General features: G+C 37.9%; 1 protein-coding gene across 1 annotated transcript; it reads left to right on the top strand.

The window, feature by feature from the left end:
- The first annotated feature begins 1966 nt into the window (after nt 1-1966).
- LOC146477106 (betaine--homocysteine S-methyltransferase 1-like) lies at nt 1967-15073 on the top strand. Its single transcript, XM_085114076.1, has 9 exons — nt 1967-2123; nt 2210-2348; nt 6605-6720; nt 7958-8149; nt 8551-8698; nt 11085-11267; nt 11951-12081; nt 13557-13654; nt 14432-15073. Exons 1-9 carry the CDS (start codon nt 2115-2117, stop codon nt 14634-14636), a joined length of 1221 nt encoding a protein of 406 aa, XP_084970202.1. The 5' UTR covers nt 1967-2114; the 3' UTR covers nt 14637-15073.
- The last annotated feature ends 5539 nt before the right edge of the window (nt 15074-20612 follow it).

Raw genomic sequence — 20612 nt, 5'->3', positions numbered from 1 at the left:
TGTTAATGTTCAGTACAAAACATGCCCTTAAGTATTTTGGTTAATTTACATTTGTTACCTTGACTTTATAGACAGATTAGCAAAAAAATGTTCTTAATCGACTCTCAGCCTGAGGGATGTTCTTAAGACGTTCTTAAAATTTTGGTTAATCTCAACCTCGGCGTTCTTATAAAAAAAAGGTTCTTATAACAGAGTGTATACCGCGTTAATGAGTTCTTTGACTCTATGGAAAGTTTCTGATACCATGGGTGATGATAATGACTTTAAGTTTTTGTCTTCATCAAGTAGTATCTACCCATGAACACAACTAATAAAGGAACAAAATGAGAAAGGACTTTGGTATCAGGCGATATGTAGAAATTAGGCATCAGGTAAGCTAATTATACAAAAGTGATTTTGGTGGCAACATTTGTTAACTTTTCACTTGATAATTCTGCTATCATAATTTGATTAACAGCAGTTTAAACAACTGTCACAATAAGCTACTTGAAAACAATACTTTTCCAGTTTACGTTTTAATGCCAGTGAACGAATATTATAAAATACATCGTAGCAGGTAACATATGAAAAATGGCCGATACTTTAATTTCCGGGATATTTGTTACCGGAATTTATGGGATACGGAATATTTGGTCAAAAAATTACAGAGATACGGGATATTAAGACCCCCCCTAATGGGGCCTCCCAGATCACTTTTTCGGCCGAGAAACAAAGACTTGAACGAACCCGGAAACCGCGCTGGAAAAGTCTCTGGTACCCAGGGTTACTAAGACCTACCAGAGAGTGGATTCTGATTGGTCAATCTTAACAGATGACAAAAATATCCTTTTTTTTTGGGGGGGGGGGGGGGTGGAGGTGGGGAAGAAAAACTCGATCGAAACCTCAACGCGGTCTGCCCCAGGGCATCCCGCGTAATAATTCGTAATTGCCACAGACTAATAACCATGACGCATGTTTTTAAAACTGTGTTCAATTTGTGGAAAAGATAAATAAATAAATAAATAAATAAATAAATAAATAAATAAATAAATAAATAAATAAAATGTTTGCTGTTGATGCGATTAGAATATTTTTCACCTGTTTTGACGTATCACTATAATTAGTTTTGCAGATTCGTCTTGCGTAATAGTGGTCACCGCGCAAGTATAAGAGTTTGTATGGGAATATTTACGATTTTAAAGCAAATGGAAATTATTAAGGTTAATTGTTAATTATTAACCTTAATAATTTGCATTTGATAATAGGGACATGATGACGCAGAAACGTCATGCTCTTGCCTTGTGTATTTCTTTTACGATGTTTTCGATATCTTTTTTGATCAATATTTTATATGATCGGGTTTATATAAGAGGTAGGAAACCTAGGAAGCGATAACTCGTTAAAATGGCCTCAAACAAATCAGCAAAAGAAGCAAACAGACAATAGGCAATACACCGTAGAAACAAGGTATCTCATTATTCTACGTACTATAAAACCTGATCGTAAATATTCCCATTCAGACTTTGCGCCGCTTATAAAGCTTTCGGCGGACTGGCATCGCAGAGGTCATGGGTTCGAATCCCGTTCAAGCCTGAATTTTTTTCAGGCTTTCATTCAGCCCTGTTTCATTTCGCAACTGCAATGATCTTCTTCTGTTGAATTTACATGTAAAACTGGTTTTGCAAAGAATCCAACCATAGCGACATCACATCAGTTGATGTGAAATCATTCACCGAAAATTAGTTGTTTAGTAGATATCTAGTATCATAAGCTATAATAAATCCGTTCATCACGCTCACTTTGCAAAAATCGAAATGTTTATTGAAATATTACGACTTTGCGTGTAAACCTCTTCGAAAATTCAGTCATTGATCGACGATCACGAGTCGTGCCATTGATAAACCTTGTCGAGCCTGTCACGCAAGCCAAACGAACTACGCCGGTTTTGGCGGGCAAGTTGAACCAATCAGAACATACCCCTTCCATTGACCGGTTTTCAACCTGGCTACACAAGCTACAATTTCCTGTTTACAAATGGCAGTTTTTACGTGGTAGATAAAGGTTGAATACGTATTTGTGTTGATCGCTGGAAAAACGACGTTATCTTCTTGGTTTCTGCTAGGTTCTGAACAAAGATGGCATCAGTAAGATAAATGTTGATTCTTGATTACTAGCCGTCTTAGTAAGCTTATGTTGAGTTACTTAATTCAATTTCATATCGATTTCGTAGAAACGTGGTATCCTTGAAAGACTCGACGCCGGTGAAGTTGTTATTGGCGATGGCGGTTTCGTCTTTGCCCTAGAGAAACGTGGCTATGTTCGAGCTGGTCCATGGACGCCAGAAGTAAATGTAGAGTGTCCTTCGGCAGGTAAAGTTAACCTTTTCATTTTCTTGCTAGCCATTGCAAACATTCGTAGTCATTTTTCCGGTTGTTTTGTTGTTCTTTGCCCATGAAATACGGCGGTTTGGTCCCATGTTCACGCCCCATACATTCCTCATTTTGAATTTCGATACTTGCAACCTTCAAAAGTGTTGGGTGGGAAATCTTTTTTGCACTCCGACTCGTTGTTGAAACCCCAAAAAACAACATGACGCTTATCAATGCGCCCGAAACTACAACGGGGAAGCGGGATGGCGAGGAGGCATTTCCACTTTAGAAGATTCGTTTGTTTACATTCGACTTCTCCAGGGACAAAAAGCCATTCATATTCTTCTTCTTGAGGATAAATTTGTATCTTCAGTAAATGGCTTTTTATACTTTACAGACAGAATTATTTTACAGGGCTCAAAATAACGGCCAGTCAACAGACAATATAATGTCCGCTCAGAATGAGGGCTTGACCGGTCAAATTCTTGAATGTCCAGAATTTTTGTCCGGTCACGTATGCTTAAAGGGGAAGGGAAGTTGTATCTTTTGTTAAAAATGATTAAATAAGACCTTCAATCAGCTGACAAATAATTCTAGAATGACGAATGGAAAGAAATCAACTAAATTCTTGAAAGGAACAACTCATGATCTGTTCTAGCGCATTTTGGAAACAAAATGCAAGAACTGGAAAAAACATTAACTACCCTAACATTTTTCAAGTTTCAATCCATACCGGCCTACTCTGTCTCTGGCCAGAGGCACTAATCGACAGCTTTATTGCACTGGGGTGATAATTTATATCAAACTTGACAATTATTTCTTTTTTTCTGCTGACAGACAAACATTTTTTGGGTTTTGAAATGACAGCAAATTTGCGTGATACTCCCCCCCCCCCCCCCTCTTTAATTCAATAGACATAATAATTTTGAGCTGGTTTAGAAAATTATCACCGTAACATTATTCCTGTTTCCAAATGAACATGAATACATGAAACATATATTTGAACGGCAATTGAAAGATTAAATATAAGACCATTGCATGCCCAGTTACTTACACAACTTCCAGTTGCAAAAAGAAAGCCTGAAAAAATTCAGGCTTGTACAGGAATCAAACCCATGACCCCTGTCTGTGATGCGGATGAACTGGCATGGGTTGTTTGAAATATTAGTCTGGTCAAAAATGGACCTTGTCCAAGCAACAAATTATTTTGAGCCCTGTTTTAACAACACCTTACACTTTGCAAGCCCCATACAAGCGAGCCATTGGCCGTTTTTATGCTAGAGGAGGCATTATCCGTCTGGACGAACTTGGGCAAATATTTGTTGTTCATCTGGTTATTTGTCTCTAGTATAAACAGGGCATAAGATGCATTATGCATCTAGACAAGCTATGAAAAAAATATTTTGTGTTTTATACTGGAGATGATTAACCAGACGAACAACAAATATTTGCCCAAGTTGGTCCAGACGGATAATGCGTCCTGGGTATAAAATTGGCCTTTCACTCACAAAGGCAAAACCCTGTCCTTGAAGACTCCTGACCTCCCAAAACTTGGGAAAAAACCCACCCACAAATTCTGAAATTTTCTACTCTGAAACCTTGGGCCTTGGGTATCAGAGTAGGAACATTTGATTTGCAGATTAAGCTAATTTGTTTTGTTAAGTGTGGAAATCTTGAGCTAGCCTGTTCCCGGCATTCAGATAGTGGGGAGTGGCCCAAAATAAATTGCATTGTGTTGTTCCAGAAAATATCCATACCCCCCCCCCCCCCCCCACGGAAGGTCAATGGAAATTCCGAGGGGGGGGGGGGGTTAATAGACAGAAATTTCTGAGGGGTTGGGGGGTGTTCCTATGAAGAATTTCTCCAGAGGGTAAGGAGATTCATGAAAAAATTGTAAGCGTGGCACAAAGTTGGCTGACAAGAATTTTCAGTCGCCACTGCGGAAAAATAATTATAATCCAACACAAAAGCAGCGCAAACGATGAATCATTCTGGAAAAGACATTTTGGTAGAAGTGTTGTCTGGTTAATCCTTCTGATAAGCGAAAGTAACGCGTGACAGGTATTTTTCTTTGAAGTTCAACTTTGTGTCGCGATCAATCAGCCTCATGTCATGCCGTGCATGGCTGTGACTTTCTTCGAGTTTTGAATTAAATAGCATCAAATGAGGAGATTAAAAGGTTTCTGAACAAAGCAACTATCTGGATGAGCATGGCCTTCTCGTAGTTCCACAGGCTAGTTTGCGGTTGAAATCTATTTCTGACATGACGAAATATACAACGGGCGTGCTGTCAACGCTGTCGTGTCCGATGAATTTATCTCCCACGGAAAATTATTTTACCGCGGCCACAAAACGTGTAATTTCTCCAATGCAATCTTTCACAAAAAAGATTTTCTGAGAGAAAGGGAAAAGATTCTGCAGAGATATTTCCATCCAGTGAATATTGATGAACATTGGAGTTGAAATTTGATCCCGTGGCACCAAATGCAAAACTTTCCCGATGTAGACTGATGTATGCAAATTTTGCTCAAGATTGAATTCCATTGGACGTGAGACAGTGACGTTTATTTCTTAAAAACCTGATGTAAAACGTTGAAAACACAAACTTCTTTTCTTTCTCGAATTCATTTCATTCACGATCTCAGTGCCAAGACATGAATCCACAGACTAATTAATTTTGAAGTTTTGAAAGGAGAACCTTTTGAAACTGTTCACAAAGGCGGCTTTCAATTCTTGTGCATGCAGCCAGTTTTCGACTGGGTTTTCAAAGTTCTTCAAAATTTCTGCTTGATAAATTAAAATCCAGCATCGTATATTTAATGTGCAACTTATATTCATAGCGGTTTCTTCACAGTATTAAAATAGCAAACGTTTTTCTGCGGAGGTCATAACAAACATGGAATTTGCAAAGGCCGGTCGTTTTTAGGGGAAAAAGAAAAGTTGTAACGTGATAGAGATAACTTAATTCTTAAGCGCTGGAGAAAGTTATAAACGTAAACTACGCAACAACAAAGAATTAAGCCGTGTTTTATTGACGTAAAAAATCGACCACTTTTGAGTTTTCTCCAATTTTCCAGATATAATTTTAGCAAAAGGATAAACAAGTAAAATAGCGAAGTGTTGTAAATAGCTGAACTAGAGTAGTCGACGTTGCTTCAATAATAAAAAAACATGATCGTAATAGTGTGCGTCGTCAATTTTCTTAGTCTAAATGGATTTTGAACTTCTGAGGGGTTCAGGGAGAAGGGTTTTAAAAACCTGGAAATTCTGGAGGGGTGGGGGTCAGCACAAACCCTCTGGAACAGAAATTCTGAGGGGGTGGGGGGTTAAAATAAAAAAACCTTCCGTGGGGTGGTATGGATATTTTCTGGAACTGCACATTACAAGTCAATACAAAGGCAAGGAGCAGGAAAAATGAGAAGAGATGGGGAGAGGTGAAAGAACACCTGTGCTTATTCTTAACAAAGAGTCATATTTTGGTATAGCAGATGGTACATGTATACCCTTTTCAGTTGGTTAATTTTGACATTTCATGTCGATTCAAAAGTGTCATTGACACAAACCAGGAGAAAAAGTAGTGGTACCTCGCATTGTGTCATCGAGTCATACACAGGAGTTTGATTTTGTCTTGAGTTACATGATAAAGGATATTCTGCACATTGATTCAGTTGTGAAGCAAACACAAGGCTGTTGCCTAAGAAAAAATTTCATGGAGCCCACAAGGCCAAAAGCTGAGAAGTTAGGATTCCAATATGTGAAGTTTTAGGTATTGCTGCAAAACATTTAGGCACCCAGAGTGCATTTCCAAGGCAGGTCAGCCTGATGAGCCAACCACATTCCCAGAGTCCTCTCTCTTCCTCCCTCAAGAATACCTACCTGCAACAGACATTTCCCTAGTCAGTATTCAGGGTAGGCTCAATCCTGGCTGTCTCCACCTCTCTTTGTATTTGCCTTTGCCAATGTAAGATATGACAATTAATTTGAGCTGTTTCTTGTACATGTAGTCAGTGACCCCCACCTCATAAATGTATGTTTGAAAAAAAAAAAAAAAAAGGTAGTGTCCTGGTGTCCACTTCCTTCCTGCTCAGTCCCTTCCCTCTTTACTCCTGCCTTTCCACCCATCCATGTTCCGTTCCTTTGTCATTTCAATCATTGGAAGTTAGATTGATGACACTAACTCAAGTAATAGGGTAATGCATTCTCAGGACAGTTACATACAAGTATGAACTCTAATCCACCCTGTTTTTACTGTACAGTCAAAGAACTGCACAGAGAGTTTCTCAGGGCTGGCTCTGATGTAATGCAGACATTCACATTTTATGCCAGTGATGATAAACTTGGAAATCGAGGAAATACAGCAGCACAAATTGGGGTGAGTTTTATTCTACCAGCCAGGATTTCTTGGGACACTTTGCTAACTCACAAGTAAAAATTTTCCTCCAGATTGTAATAAATATGTTTATGTATTTGTTTTATTACTGAACACTGTAAGTTTGCCTTGTTTCTCTGACTCTTGGAATCCCCAACTCCCAGATAACATACTTAGATATAACAATGAGTATTGAAGTAATTTACATGGAAACGATTTTTGAAATTAACATGGGTAATTGCAGACTTGTAAGTTGTGTCAAAATGCTGTGCGTTGTATGGTTAGGGTGTAAGCTAAGTGTCAGTTTTCACAGATAAGTGCTGCTTCTAACGCTTGTTTTGCATCTATACCCTCATAAAACTGCAGTTGTGGCATAATATATTAGCATGACCACATCGCTAGTTTAAATAATGATTGTTGCCAAGCTTAAGCCATGCAATCACAGCTGCAATCTTGTTGAGTAAAATCTTGAGTAAAATCTTGCCAAGCCGGACATGTGCAATCATGAAGACTGTCATGGAGCGATATTCCACCTTAGAGAGAACTTAGCTCTTCCTGATTTCAATAAACTGCACTGCGGAGTTCTCAGGGAGTAATTAATAATTTTTGCTCCAACTGCACTATGCAACTTATGGTATTTAATTTGATGTAACATCTGGAATAGTTCACCTTAGTCTTGTTTCAAAAAACCAAAAAATTCCATCATTAAAGTCTATATTTTGGTATCCTAAACTGAGATGCTACGTTTGTCAATGTAGATTTGTATTCACCCCAAAAAATGTCTGCCACCAACTTCTAAAGATAGATTGCCATCTGCATGCATGAACATAATTGTTTAAGGTACATTTATTCGGAAATAATCAAGATTAATTTTGCGATGACCTTTGATATCCATACACGTAAAAATGCACACACTTGAATGGTGATGCAATATCAATAGTGTGCAGATCTTTCTTACAACCAACAGCTCAGTAAACAGAAAAATTTGGTTGTCCACCAAACTTCGGATGGGGCACACAGTGCATACTGCTCGACCGAGTCTTAATATATTTGCAAACAACATGCGATTTAAGGTTTAGACATTGTTTGTGTGCAAACAGCTATAATTTTTTTTTCTTCAAGGACTTAATCGTTTTCTCAAACTTACCTTGTAAATATTTACTTTCATACTTGAGAACTCCTTGGCGTTACTAATGCATGGTAGTTTTTAGAAGACAAATGTATTCTTTTTCATCAATAGTGCCAAGCAATCAACCAGGCTGCATGTGACATTGCTTTTGAAGTGGCCAATGAGGGGGATGCTTTGGTTTGTGGAGGAGTTTGTCAAACACCAACATATCTGAGTGGTAAAGGAAAAGAGGCTTGTCAAAAAGAATTTGAGAGGCAAATTGAAATCTTCAAGACGAACGATGTAGACTTTTTGCTCGCTGAGGTAAGTACCCAATAATGAAAATGGTGATGATGATGATGATAATGATGACTTCTTTGGTACATGGAATAGTGGTTCAAGAGGTGATGGGGTTGATAGTGATGACATCTGTAACAAGTGGTGAATTTTTTCACAAAGTTGTTCTTCATACATCTATGCATGTCCTTTGTGAAGCAATGTAATTTGTTCTTAAGAACCTTGAAAGTGTGTGACAAATTGGCAATACAGGTTTCATTTGAGTCAACAAAAGTCTAGTATAAGTCTTAAATCAAGTGTCACTTCAACTTGTGAGTAGATTTAAGTAAGTTGAATTTGTATAGCTTAAGCTATGTATAACATAATAAAATTATCACTGAAAAGCCCTTTCGGGGAGTGATTAATAAAATATTGTGTTATATTCTCAGTACTTTGAACATGTGGAAGAAGCAGAATGGGCAGTGGAATCATGTAAAGCCACAGGCAAACCAACTGCTGTTTCACTGTGCATTGGGCCCCAAGGAGATTTGCACGGCATTCCTACAGGGGAATGTGCAGTGCGCTTGGCTCATGCAGGTATAACAGCAGCTGCACAATTTACAATTAAAGTATTTTTTTAATGGCACTGAATTCCAAATTTATATTCTCATGTCACTGAAACTTCACGTAGTAGTTGATTCTTGTGCACTTTTACTTGTTTAATGATGTTTTTCTAGATTGTTACATGCTGTAACTTTTCAAGATAATAGGCTTGTTTTTAATTGCACCACTAGCATACAGTACCGCTTGAGACTGTTTGCCCTTATTTTGCCTCGGTTGAATCACAGTTTTGATAAGCAGTTTGACCTCAGCAAACCCCCTGCCTACTGCAACGAAAATCCCAGTTTGGCCCAGGATTTTTTTTGTTCAGTTAACTTAAGCAGTCGTGAAGGGATGAGGAAGCAGTTGAGTTTGAATAAGCTGTTGTTTGCTTTGTTTTCAAGTTGAGTGACCACTAGGGCACTGTCCGGTTTAGGTGTGATAATTTTCACATGTAAATATGAAATGGAAGAAGTCTGCATTGGATGTTCTCTCGCTTAGAAAGGAAAGAGAAATTACAGTTATTAAGTATTAATGTGGTAACATGGACCAAAAATGTGCTTTAAAAACCTTTCAGTAAGCTTGGATTAAAGCAGGGATTTTGTAATGAAATTGCCAGAAATCAGCGTCACAATGGATTGATTGGTACTACACAAACAAAGAAAAATGCATACTTTTCGTTTCATCAACTCGAAATTGAGCCGAACCTCTGTTGCCAAAATGTTGGATTGAGCAGTCAATAGAAAGAATTTCTAAGCAATGTGTAGTTCCAGAAAATATCCACACCCCCACCACGGAGGGAATTTCACATAGGACCCCCCCACCCCCCAGGATTTTCCATTTTCGAGGAATTTTTTTAACCCCCCACCCCTTCGGAAATTCCTTAAATACAGAATACACCCCTACCCCCCTCTGGAAAAGTTTTATTTCAAAAGAACGCCTCAAAAATCAGTTTGATGTGAACATTTCAGAAATATCAACAACTGCCTACACGAGGGGAAAATATGCGTTATCGAAGAGCGCGCGCGCCGTTCAATTTCACCGGTAGACTTTGCCAAAAAGCTCTTGATACTGAAATAATTGTTGTGTTGTATATTTACCTGTGGTCATTGACATCAAACTTAACCATTAGCTTCGCTAAAGATTTTAAATCTAAATTGTTGGAATAAAAAAGTCCGGCAATACAAAAATGTGTTTTCATTTAATTTGCATATGTCATGTTTACGTTCCTATGCAAATTTTAGAAGATCAAAAAGATTATCGCTTTAGTTCTACTCAATTGATGATTTTTCTCCTGGTAATCATTCAGTCTAGTTATTTTAGTCGATAGTTTTCCTATTGAATCGGAATAGCACGGACAAAATAAGCATTATTAGCAGGGCAGGGAGACAAATAGAGCTTTCAGATTGTAACTTGAAACCGCAGACGAAATGGAGCCGCAAAACGAAATTAGCACGTTCACGTTCTTATGCAAATTTTGTATGAGATCAATAACGCATTAAAAGAATGTTGAATTGGCTCTATTTTGTTGAATTTTGGCATAGAAATTAAGTTAATAGTTTTGGACTTTAAGTTGAAATACTTTGGACAAAATAAGTTTTAACACGGGTCAGTTTTGACCAACCAGCTGTAATTGACCCCGGGAATTGACCTTTGCCCGCACAACATACAAAAATAAAAAACAAATATTTTAATGTTTTATGTAAATTTGGGGCTTTCACTTTACAGCCATACAAAATTTTCCCTTTTAAACATTAATACAAATTCAACTGTTGCCAGTAAACAATATCTTCTACGCAAGAAAGTTTCACAAACAACAGTTTTATTATAACTGAGTCACGCAACACAGACATAGAATTGGAGTACTTCGCTTACAAAGGCTTTTCGGATAAGGGAAACATGTTTTTAATGTAACAAGGGTTTCTTTAAAACAGTTAAACAAAGTAAAGTCTTCAAGAAAGATTTACGAAGTTGCAAAGTTGGTAAGTTACAATTTTGAACATTTATGTCTGACAAGAACGTGAAGTTGACCCTCGGAAACTTATCCAACCATTAACCCCCCCTCCCCTCTGGAATTTCCTGGGCCATTGACCCCCCCACCCCTCTGGAATTTCCAATTCCCTCCGTGGTGGGGGTATGGATATTTTCTGGAACCACACAATACTTGACAGCTTGAACAGTGGAAATTTGATAGTTCACATTGAAGAAACTTAGGATAAATTGTGGTTTTGTGAAAGCAAGGAATCTGCCATTGCAAATGATCACTGATTTCATGATCACTGATTTCAGCCAATCAGAATGCCAAATTGGCATGGCTTAAAGTACAGTATTATCAAAAGCCTAGTGCTCATTAATTAGATATTGTGACCTCTTTTTATTAAAGGTGCTGATATCATTGGAATAAATTGCCACTTTGGCCCTGATGAAAGTATTGAAGCATGTCGTTTGATGAAGGAGGCTCTTGATGCTGCTGGGATAAAAAAACACCTGATGGTTCAACCTCTTGGGTATTTTACCCCTGACGCTGGCAAGCAGGGATTTATTGATTTGCCAGAATTTCCTTTTGGTTAGTTCTTTTCTTATCCTGTAATTAGTGACAATGAGTACAACAAAGAACTTGCATTTACCAACAAGGTTTTAGCCAGTAGATTTCACAGCCGTCCTTTGGAAGCCCACTTAAAAAAAAAAAAAAATCAGCAACATTTTACTTGATCCTTAAAGTGCCCCTGGGACGAAAATTTCATTTTCCATCTTTTTGCATTTTCGTGTAGAATATGACCTTCTTACTCATGTTACCAAATTTCAATCCTTTACGGCGATTGGAAGTACTTTTTTTTTTACCTTTTTATTCGAGATTTCACGACCGCCATTACTTGGCCTTGTTGCGGAAGTTAAGGCTCAAATTACAGGAAGTGACGTCATTGGCTCAACATGAAAAATTCCGCATGGCTAATTTTCATATGGATTCTACTTCATAAACTGTATTCTGCTGTTATTTAGTTCGCAAAAGCAGAAAATTTTTCGTCCCAGGGGCACTTTAAAACATAATACCACACACATTCCTCTAAGACAACCAGTTAAATTCCTGTCTAAAAGCCTGTTTACCAATGAAATGAATAAAAGACCAACAAAGTTTGTTTCCTTTTTTATTTTACCAACATTGCACAACTTATAACTGAGTTAACTGGTCTGAAGCACAGTGAATACAAAAAGGAACACCAAAGTCACGATGTTCATCTTCATTTGTAGCCTTGGAGCCTCGTATCATGACACGATGGGATGCCCACAAGTTTGGCCGTGATGCATACAATGCTGGAATTCGTTACATTGGTGGCTGTTGTGGAATCGAACCATACCACATCAGAGCTGTGGCAGAGGAGGTAATGTACTTTTTATTCAAAATAAACAGGAAAAATGCATTTTGTTTTATTTGGATGACAAATGTTATGTAGAAACATGTCCCTGGTTTGCAGCATTCAAAAGCTATCTGGATGCCATTACATTTTACACTACATCTAATCATAATTCGATAAAAACAAACAGTATACCAAATAGAAGAAAGATCCTCGCAGTTACTACGCAATTTAAGCAGTTGCGAAAAGAAAGCCTGAAAAAAATTCAGGCTTGAACAGGATTCGAACCCATGACCTGCGATACCATCCAGTGAATATTAAAATAACAGCTTCCTTGTGGTTTAACATCGACTTAACACATAAATTTCAAACCCCAAAAAATCCTTTGCTCCCCCCCCCCCCCCCCCCAGGAATCCTGCAACAGTACAGTATCACAGAAGGTACGGGTTTGAACCCTATTCAAGCCTCAATTTTGTTTTGTCAAGCTTTCTTTTGACAGCTTCTCAACTTGTGTACGTAACTGTGATGGTCTCTAAAATTTTCATCGGCAATTTCCAAATATAAGAAATTTCATATATTTGCACTCAAATGTGAACTCTGCTGTTTCGCTGTCCCCTTACACAAGTCACATTCATGTAAAATACCTGAAAGATTGAGTAAAGACCGCAATAGTAGTACTACTACAGGGGCTTGAGGTCCTATTTGGTTTTGGTGGTGTAGTTAAGTGTTTGGGAGGTTGGTGGTTCACTGTTAAGCATACTGGGATTTTTACTTTGCTCCATATTGTCTCCCTCCTATTACTACTGGCTACTAGAGGTAACCCTGTGATGGACTAGTGGCCCATCTAGGGAGGCCCGGAAGCTATATACTCCCAGTTGATACATGCTACAGCAACCAGGCTAAAAGAGAATGTCACTCCAGAAATCATGTATTTTTTAATCGACTAATAAAAAGGACACACTGAATTGGTTACTCATAATTGATCCCCCAAAGTGCATAAAATTCATACGAAATTTGCCTGAAATTCAAATTGAGAGTCTCTATAAATTTTTGATTAATACCAAGTAACCTGGCTGTCTCTTCGTGATATCATTCTGTCCATGGGAAGTGATCTGTACCCTCTATGGGCAGCAATCACTGCCAAAAATACAAGAGAGCCAAATGGCATAGAGTAAATGGAAATGATCCAGTGGTGAATGTAGACCAATTCTGCTTTGGTTGTTCTGTTTCAACATGGGAGACTAGACAGTTACTTGCTTGTCTAAATCGTTTATTGTTTGATTAAACAATTTTACAAATAACAACTAAGCTAACTGGTTCCGTTTTTCTCGAAAACAAAACAAACAACAGTGAAAAAAATCGCAGTGACTTCAGATTCTTTATGTCAAAACATTAAGTCGGTATGTAAAGAATTAGCAAGATCCTGCAAAAGTCCCTCCAATTTAACATACAACAATGTGACATACAATACCCACTAACAATCTTGCTTGTTTGTTAATCAGCTGGCTAAAGAAAGAGGAAAGCTGCCACCAGCTAGTGAAAAGCATGGTCCTTGGGGGGAGGGTCTAAGGCTGCATACCAAACCATGGGTTCGTGCTAGGTGAGGAAATTTAATGTTCTGGTTGTGATTACTCATGATTCAATAATCATTGCTGTAAAGCCAGACTATTTCTGGTGGTGTTGTTAAAAGGCACGTGACCACTTGGGTTGCCTGTGCCTGATAGTGAAAAATTGTAAGATTTCAGTAGTATTACCTTGTTTCCATGCAGTGTATTGGCCTCCATAGACCTTGTGCAAAAATAGCTGATATTTTAATAGTCTTTTTTTGTCTGCATTCAAAATGCATGGTCCTACCAGCCTCATTCAAGGTAGAATATTCTTTTGACTTTTTGAACTAAAGAAAAAGGTCAGCTGGGCTAATGTGAATGGAAATGTCAGCTGTTTTTTGCATAGGGTCTATTTCTTGCCTTTCATGACCACAAGTTGTCTACTTAGATTGTGCAACTTTAGTGTCTATTGTTATTTCCAAAGGTCTGGATAGCAGGCAGGTTAAAAATTTATGAAAAACAACATTTTTGATTTTTGAAGACATGTTTTGACAGCTCTTCTGTCATCTTAGTTTAAATTGTGAAGAACAAAGTTGCACAGATCTAAGATCATTTTTGTAAGGAGGATTATAAACTGATTTATCATAATAAGGCTTAGAAATGGCTTCAAAAAGCTTATCCAAGGTATCAAAAAACTCTCCCTACTCAAGTGGGTAAAACATCTCTGTAGCTTTGAAACAATCCTTTTTTTTTTCTTTCATGTACAGTGCTTAAAATACATAGATGCTTTAATGTTCTGATTTTCTTGACATCATTTACATTCTAAATAGGGCACGCAGAGCCTATTGGGAGAACCTTAAGCCATCAAGTGGTAGGCCATTCTCTTCAAGCATGTCGAAGCCAGATGGCTGGGGTGTCACTGCCGGAGATAAAGACCTGATACAGCACAAAGAGACCACCACCCAAGAAGAGATGGATGCTGTCATCAACCATGCTGCATGTAAACAGCAAATTACAAATGGAGATCACTGTTGAAAACAGCCATTTCTGTAGCTTTGAAATTACCAGTAATTTGTAAATAACTGTAAACGTTAACTTTATTGTCGGGTGTTTGAGGTGGGTGACCAGTATTTGTTCAGGACTAATGAGTTAAGAGCAAGCAATTCTAAGCAGAATGTAAACTTGATAAAAGTGCTGTAAAATAACTTTCTTGTTTTCATTTTTGCCAGCATGATATATTTTGTTGTAGGTGACTCTCATCATAGTATTTTTAACACAATTTAATGGAATAATTTGAGTGTTAGTCTTGCTTGCTGTGCCATGATTTCTTTCCATTAGTTTTCAATAATTATTTAGTTAAACAGTGTAATAACAATTATTTATTATACTATCTATGAATGTTTTTTTAATACATGTATCTGTAAACGTTGTGGAAGAAAGGAGTTGTAAAGAATAAAATCTTAAATTTTTAAGTGTTTTGGGATTTTTGGTGCTTTCAGGGTGCTAACCATTTCCAACAAAATTGGAAATCAACTGAAGATGACCTCAAAATTTACTGTCAGTACAGGTCTGTGCCCCTCTTTTCCCTATTTGGAACTGACTGTAATATAAACTGCACTGTAGAATTCTGACGTTACTGTTCCTGAAAAGTAATGGCTACCAGAAACAGTCCAACTGAAAACAGTATGAGAACTGCTCAAAACGAATAAACTCATAAATGTTGAGATCTTGGAAATCAATGGAAGAGAAATTACATTACCCAATGAAAATGGAACCATAGCATTTCAACACATCAATTAGGAGTTCTACTAAGTTCAGGTGCATTTTGCAACCCAATACTAGACTAAAGACCAGAATCCCTACCCTATCCCAGACTTGCTATTTTCCAGAAACTCTGTCACTATATATCACAGTCAAGCCAAAACAAACTACAATTTTAAGTGTCAATTCCCTAGAAACTTACTCGACTAAATTCTTCAAGCAATAATCAGTTTCCTGGAAAATGATGCCTATTTTAGACCAAAACTCTCTGATTTTCGTATGTGTGGGTTTGATGTCGTGAGTGATATGATTTCCTGAAATTGGGGCCCAATGTTAATGTGCACACACATTTATTGGTATTTCGGGGCTTCAATGATGTTGTTCTCTTGTGTGATATACTGATACCTCTTGGGGCCTGATATTCTTTGTGCAATTAAAACTTCATTTGCTTTATAAGGGCCTTGTGTGGTATATCGGTGCTTGATACTGTTGCCTTGCTGATATTCCAGTATGGTGGCCTGCTATTGTTGTTTGTGTGATTACACGCAAAACTTGATTTTGCTTAATCTTGGTGCCTAGTATGGTATCTTGGGGCTTGATATTTTTCCCTCCCATGATTCTTTGAAATTTTGGCCTGATGTTGTTCGCATGTAAAACTTGATTTTGCTTTCGATTTAAATGTTCTTAAATCGTAGGCTAATGTCTTATTGATGCTGACAGTTTCGATGACTGTCAGCCATCTTTATCAAAACTTGAAAAACATGAAAAGTATCAAGCCTTAAATAGGCTTCTGAAGGTGTTAATTATTGCGATAAATGCGCAAAGTCACTTTGTAGACACCCCCTCCCCCCCTGGTTTGGGGGTGGAGATCACTTGTGTCCATATGGGAGAAAGCTGATAGGCTCCCTCGTCCCTGTTCATAGTAGGAGTGTTCGATCTAATACATATGCTTTCCTTAATCCATCGCTTAAACTTGTCGCTTTCCTGCTCAACTATTTCACCTGCTTCCTAATTCATAATATGATTGTTCTCACTACAGTTCAAATAAGGTTTGTTTCGAAAGGTGAATGGCCCTCTCAGGCATGACTAGAACTGATAACAGATATCGGTATTTGCGGGTATGGGCAAACACAAGCATGGGGATTATTGGCTAAAGAAAGAAAATATGGTATGGCAATACACATTTACTGGATATAGAATAATCTATTTCTACGTCTGCTGTACACAATCCACATCCTTACTTGCTTAGCGTTGCCTTTTTTATGGTTATTTTGTAGGCTCTAGACATCTGCCCCACCCTCCTCTCCCCCTCCCAACCAAAACAAATATACTGTGCAAATTTGATACCTGATCAGTAAGTTTAAGCTCACTGATAAATTCTCAATATTTTCTTTTCATGACATTGTTGGGCCATAGCGTCACAAGAATAGCATGACCAAAAAATGGTAGCTGCGTGCACATGCATAACCCATGCACCCCATAGCTAAGGTGTAAGTCAGCTAAGTGAATCAAAATGTCTATCAAATTGGTGCACGCAGAACACAGGGGGTGGAAATGCCGCATGAAATCGTGCAAACCAGAAATAAAAGCTGCAGGAAACATTTGTTTTTATCTCGAAATTTTACACGGTGACCAATCACGATTTTTTGCATGTATGCAACATTTATTGTGCCACTTTAAATAGAAACTTTTGGAAGAAAGTTATCTAGAATAATTTTCTGTAAGAGAAAAAAAAAAGCTTCTTTTACAGAACAAAAAACCTACTACATAACTTTTGTCTTATATTTGCCAAAGGAGTTAAAGAATTACTTAGGGTGCTTTCCAGAAAAACAATAAAAACGGTTGGTCACCAACTTAGTTTTTGAGATAATTTGCAAAAGCTGAAATTTAGAGCTCCTTTTTGTAGAGCTAACCTGTTCCATGGTAACCTGTGACATCAGAACTAGCCTTAAAGTATTGCTCAACAACTGAGTTACAAAGATGTATAATATATAGTTTGTTCACATGATCGGATTCACTCTTTTTGTCATCTTTCGTCATTTTACCAACACTACAACAATGAAAAACCCTAGACTTTCTCAAAGTCACTCGCTTACTCTCTAAGCTCGACTTGTAAGCAAGTCTGTGAAAAACCCTTACAACCCTCATTAATTTATGATAATAATGGTTCTTAGCATGCATTTACTGAGCCTCAATGTGTTGACAATATTTGAATGGAAATTAAAACCATTAGCCTAAAAATACTGGTATCACTACAAACATAAATTGACTGCATATACATATTATTATTGATAATGTCTACAATAAAAAAAAAAAGAAACAGCAAAAGGCTAAAAACGTGACAATTTAAAATTTATGTACGCTTTAAATGTCGAGACTGACTCTGAAATTCTGATGGTTAGCCATAGTGTGTTCCATAGTCTCGGGGTAGGAATAGAAAAGGCGCAGTCCCCATGGGTAGAAATAGCACATCTTGGGACTGTGATCTGGCCCTGAGAGGCTGATCCCAAATTATGTGGTGGTCAATATTTTGTGAGTAGATCAGACATGTAATTAGCCGCACATTCATTGATAGCATTGTAAGTCAGCCATTCCCCCTTGAACAGACTTGAAAGTGAGGAACAGGGCAAAAAGAGTTGTCATGCCACATTTTCCAAAACTAACTTCAAATGAGAACAAGTCTAGGTGAAAAATCGGAAGAATCTGCACAGTCAGCTATTTAACATGACTGCCCCTCAAATACCTTTAATTTCAAGACACTAATTCAAAGATTTATGGTACAGTGGTGGGGACCAATGGTATCATTTTAGTTAGGCCCCATCAGAACAGACCTTATGGGACCAAGATTTGGTGTTCATAATGACAAGGATATCATATTGGGCATTTGTTTGACAAATACTTCTTCACCCTAAAAAGGCAATGTTCATGATGGTGCAGCATCTCCAGATTTCAGATTTTTTTATTTATGCACTATTTCAAAAGTTTACTACAAAAGGAAATTACAATACATCACAAAAGTAACATAAAGACAACATTAAATTATATATAAATATCAAAGGTAAAATGTGTGTAGTGATCAAAGGAGCTTAGGCTTTCAAGTTGGTCACTGCCACGTGCAGCTAACTGGCATATAACGTGCAACTAACTAGTAGAACAAAACAAAAGACAAGAATAATAAGAGTGCATAGAATCATACTACAATTTTAACATTAAAAAACAATAGAAATGATAATTAACTGTGACGGCAGAGAAATCAAATACCCACTGGGTATTTAAAAGGTACAATTTTTATTGCTTGTAGAAGCTATTATATGGGAGAGTTCACTGCATCTAGCTCATTTATGAAGATTGAAGTCAGTCCTAGTTTAGACTTCAAGCTGTTGCTTATGAATGGACCCTGGCTTTTTTCCTGGAAAGTAATGACAAGGATCTGCAACTGACAACAGTGCATGGACTGTGGAGGAGGCTGGGGGGGGGGGGGGGGGGACATATACACATTTGAACAGTTTAACAGTTTAAATTTATTAGTTACTTCTTCACCAGTGTATAGTGTTAACCAGTTTCTCTTATTGTCCTAAATCTTTTGCGGATTGTAATCCTAAGTTCTGCAGTTAACAGCTGTACGTTTAGACAACGAGGAATCCCCTCCATAAAGTTACAAAGCAAAAGCTTCCTCGTGTAACATGGATTCTGCAACTAGTGCATCTAGTTAATCTGAGAGTCCAGCTAGACGTGGGGAGGACGAAAGAACTCTCTGCGAGCCAAAGAGAAGACAAATTAGGACGCAAGCCAGAGGAATTCAAGCCAGACAAACAATACGGGCTTATATAACCATGAGGATCTGCAATCATGGAATGCCTCCCTCGTTCCAAGTCACATTTTCTCACAGCAGCAATAAGATGCCGAAGAACCTGACCAACTTCATGGAAGAGTATATCCTTTACTGAGAAGTTGAAACGTATCACATATATGTCGACGAAAGCCGCTTATGCCCAGGCTGTAGAGCTCTGAAAGGTCAACATACCAGATGACTGATAAAAAAATTTCCCTTAAATCTGCCATGAGCGCTTTACTCTTTGGTATTCTGGTTGTCTGTGAAGTCCTGAGTATCTTCAAACTCGTTATTTCGGTTTATTTCCATTTGATCTGTTCTGGGGACCTCTGATGACTCCGCAGAGCTGTTTAATCTCGTAAGAAATGCATCCAGTAACCTTCGATTAAGATGATCCGTTTGTGTAATCTCTCTTGTTTGTGTCTGCTCCTTCGCTTCCGAGTTTGAGGTTCCACGAGTCTCTAACTGAATTTTCTCCTCTGAATTTTCCATGGAATCCATGCCTTTCACAAAAAAGATGGCCACAGCAACAAAGTTTTTCACGTTGGGGAGGATCCTGGGAACGAGGGTGACTTTTCACTAAAAGCACAGGCACCCCACGCCTCGTCACCAGTCGATAAATCATGTGTCGTTTGAGCCGAACACATTGCAAAAATTCTCCGATTTTCTTAGAGGGAAGCGTTCGAATCCGACCTTAAAAGTTGGCATGGCGAACGTTTAAGAACTATATGTTAAGGCTGTGAAGTAAAATTATCGAAAACGGAGGTACCAAGAGTACTTTTGCGCCGTTAAATATTACCCATATTTCGCCGCTATTTTTAGCGCTTTTCAATGGTGGTTATAAAGTGTCCGCTTGAATCACAAAATGAATACATTTGAAAATGTTTAGTACTGGAAAATAAACAAAAGTAGTTGTTCATTGTTTGTGTTAAGTTTGACTTCAACTGAAGTTATTTTAAGCATTTGACAGTGCTTCGTTCTCGCACCTTATTTTGAACCTTCAGTTGGCCGAAAAACCGCACTTTGACCGCATTTTCAAATTTTTGCAAATCTCTCAGAAGTAAAAAGTCGATTTTTGAAAATAGTTCACCAAAGGGTATTTTTGGACCGAATATGAGCGATTACCAGTCGTTTTTAGGGTACTGGTGGGGAGGAGGTAATACGAGTCCCCTAAAAACGACTGCTTGGGAGGCTACCAAATACAGGTCGTTGACGGCGAATTCTCAATCCTTACAGGCCAGGCAGCCAATGAACTTTGAGGACTGAGGTGAGTCATTTTTATTCATTTTATTGAATGAAAGTTAAATTTAGCATTATTTAAGCTTCAGAATCGACAAAAATTTATTTCCCATACAAGTCTTATAACGCGTTTTTAAAAATTCTCAACGAACTGCCTGTAACCCAATACCACTTGCACT

Source organism: Pavona decussata, unplaced genomic scaffold (genome assembly GCF_977016875.1).
Source record: "Pavona decussata unplaced genomic scaffold, jaPavDecu1.1 SCAFFOLD_72, whole genome shotgun sequence".
In the NCBI taxonomy this organism is placed as follows: Eukaryota; Metazoa; Cnidaria; class Anthozoa; order Scleractinia; family Agariciidae; genus Pavona; species Pavona decussata.
The sequence above is the reverse complement of the archived record's forward strand: the minus strand, read 5'-3'. Positions and strand labels throughout refer to the sequence as shown.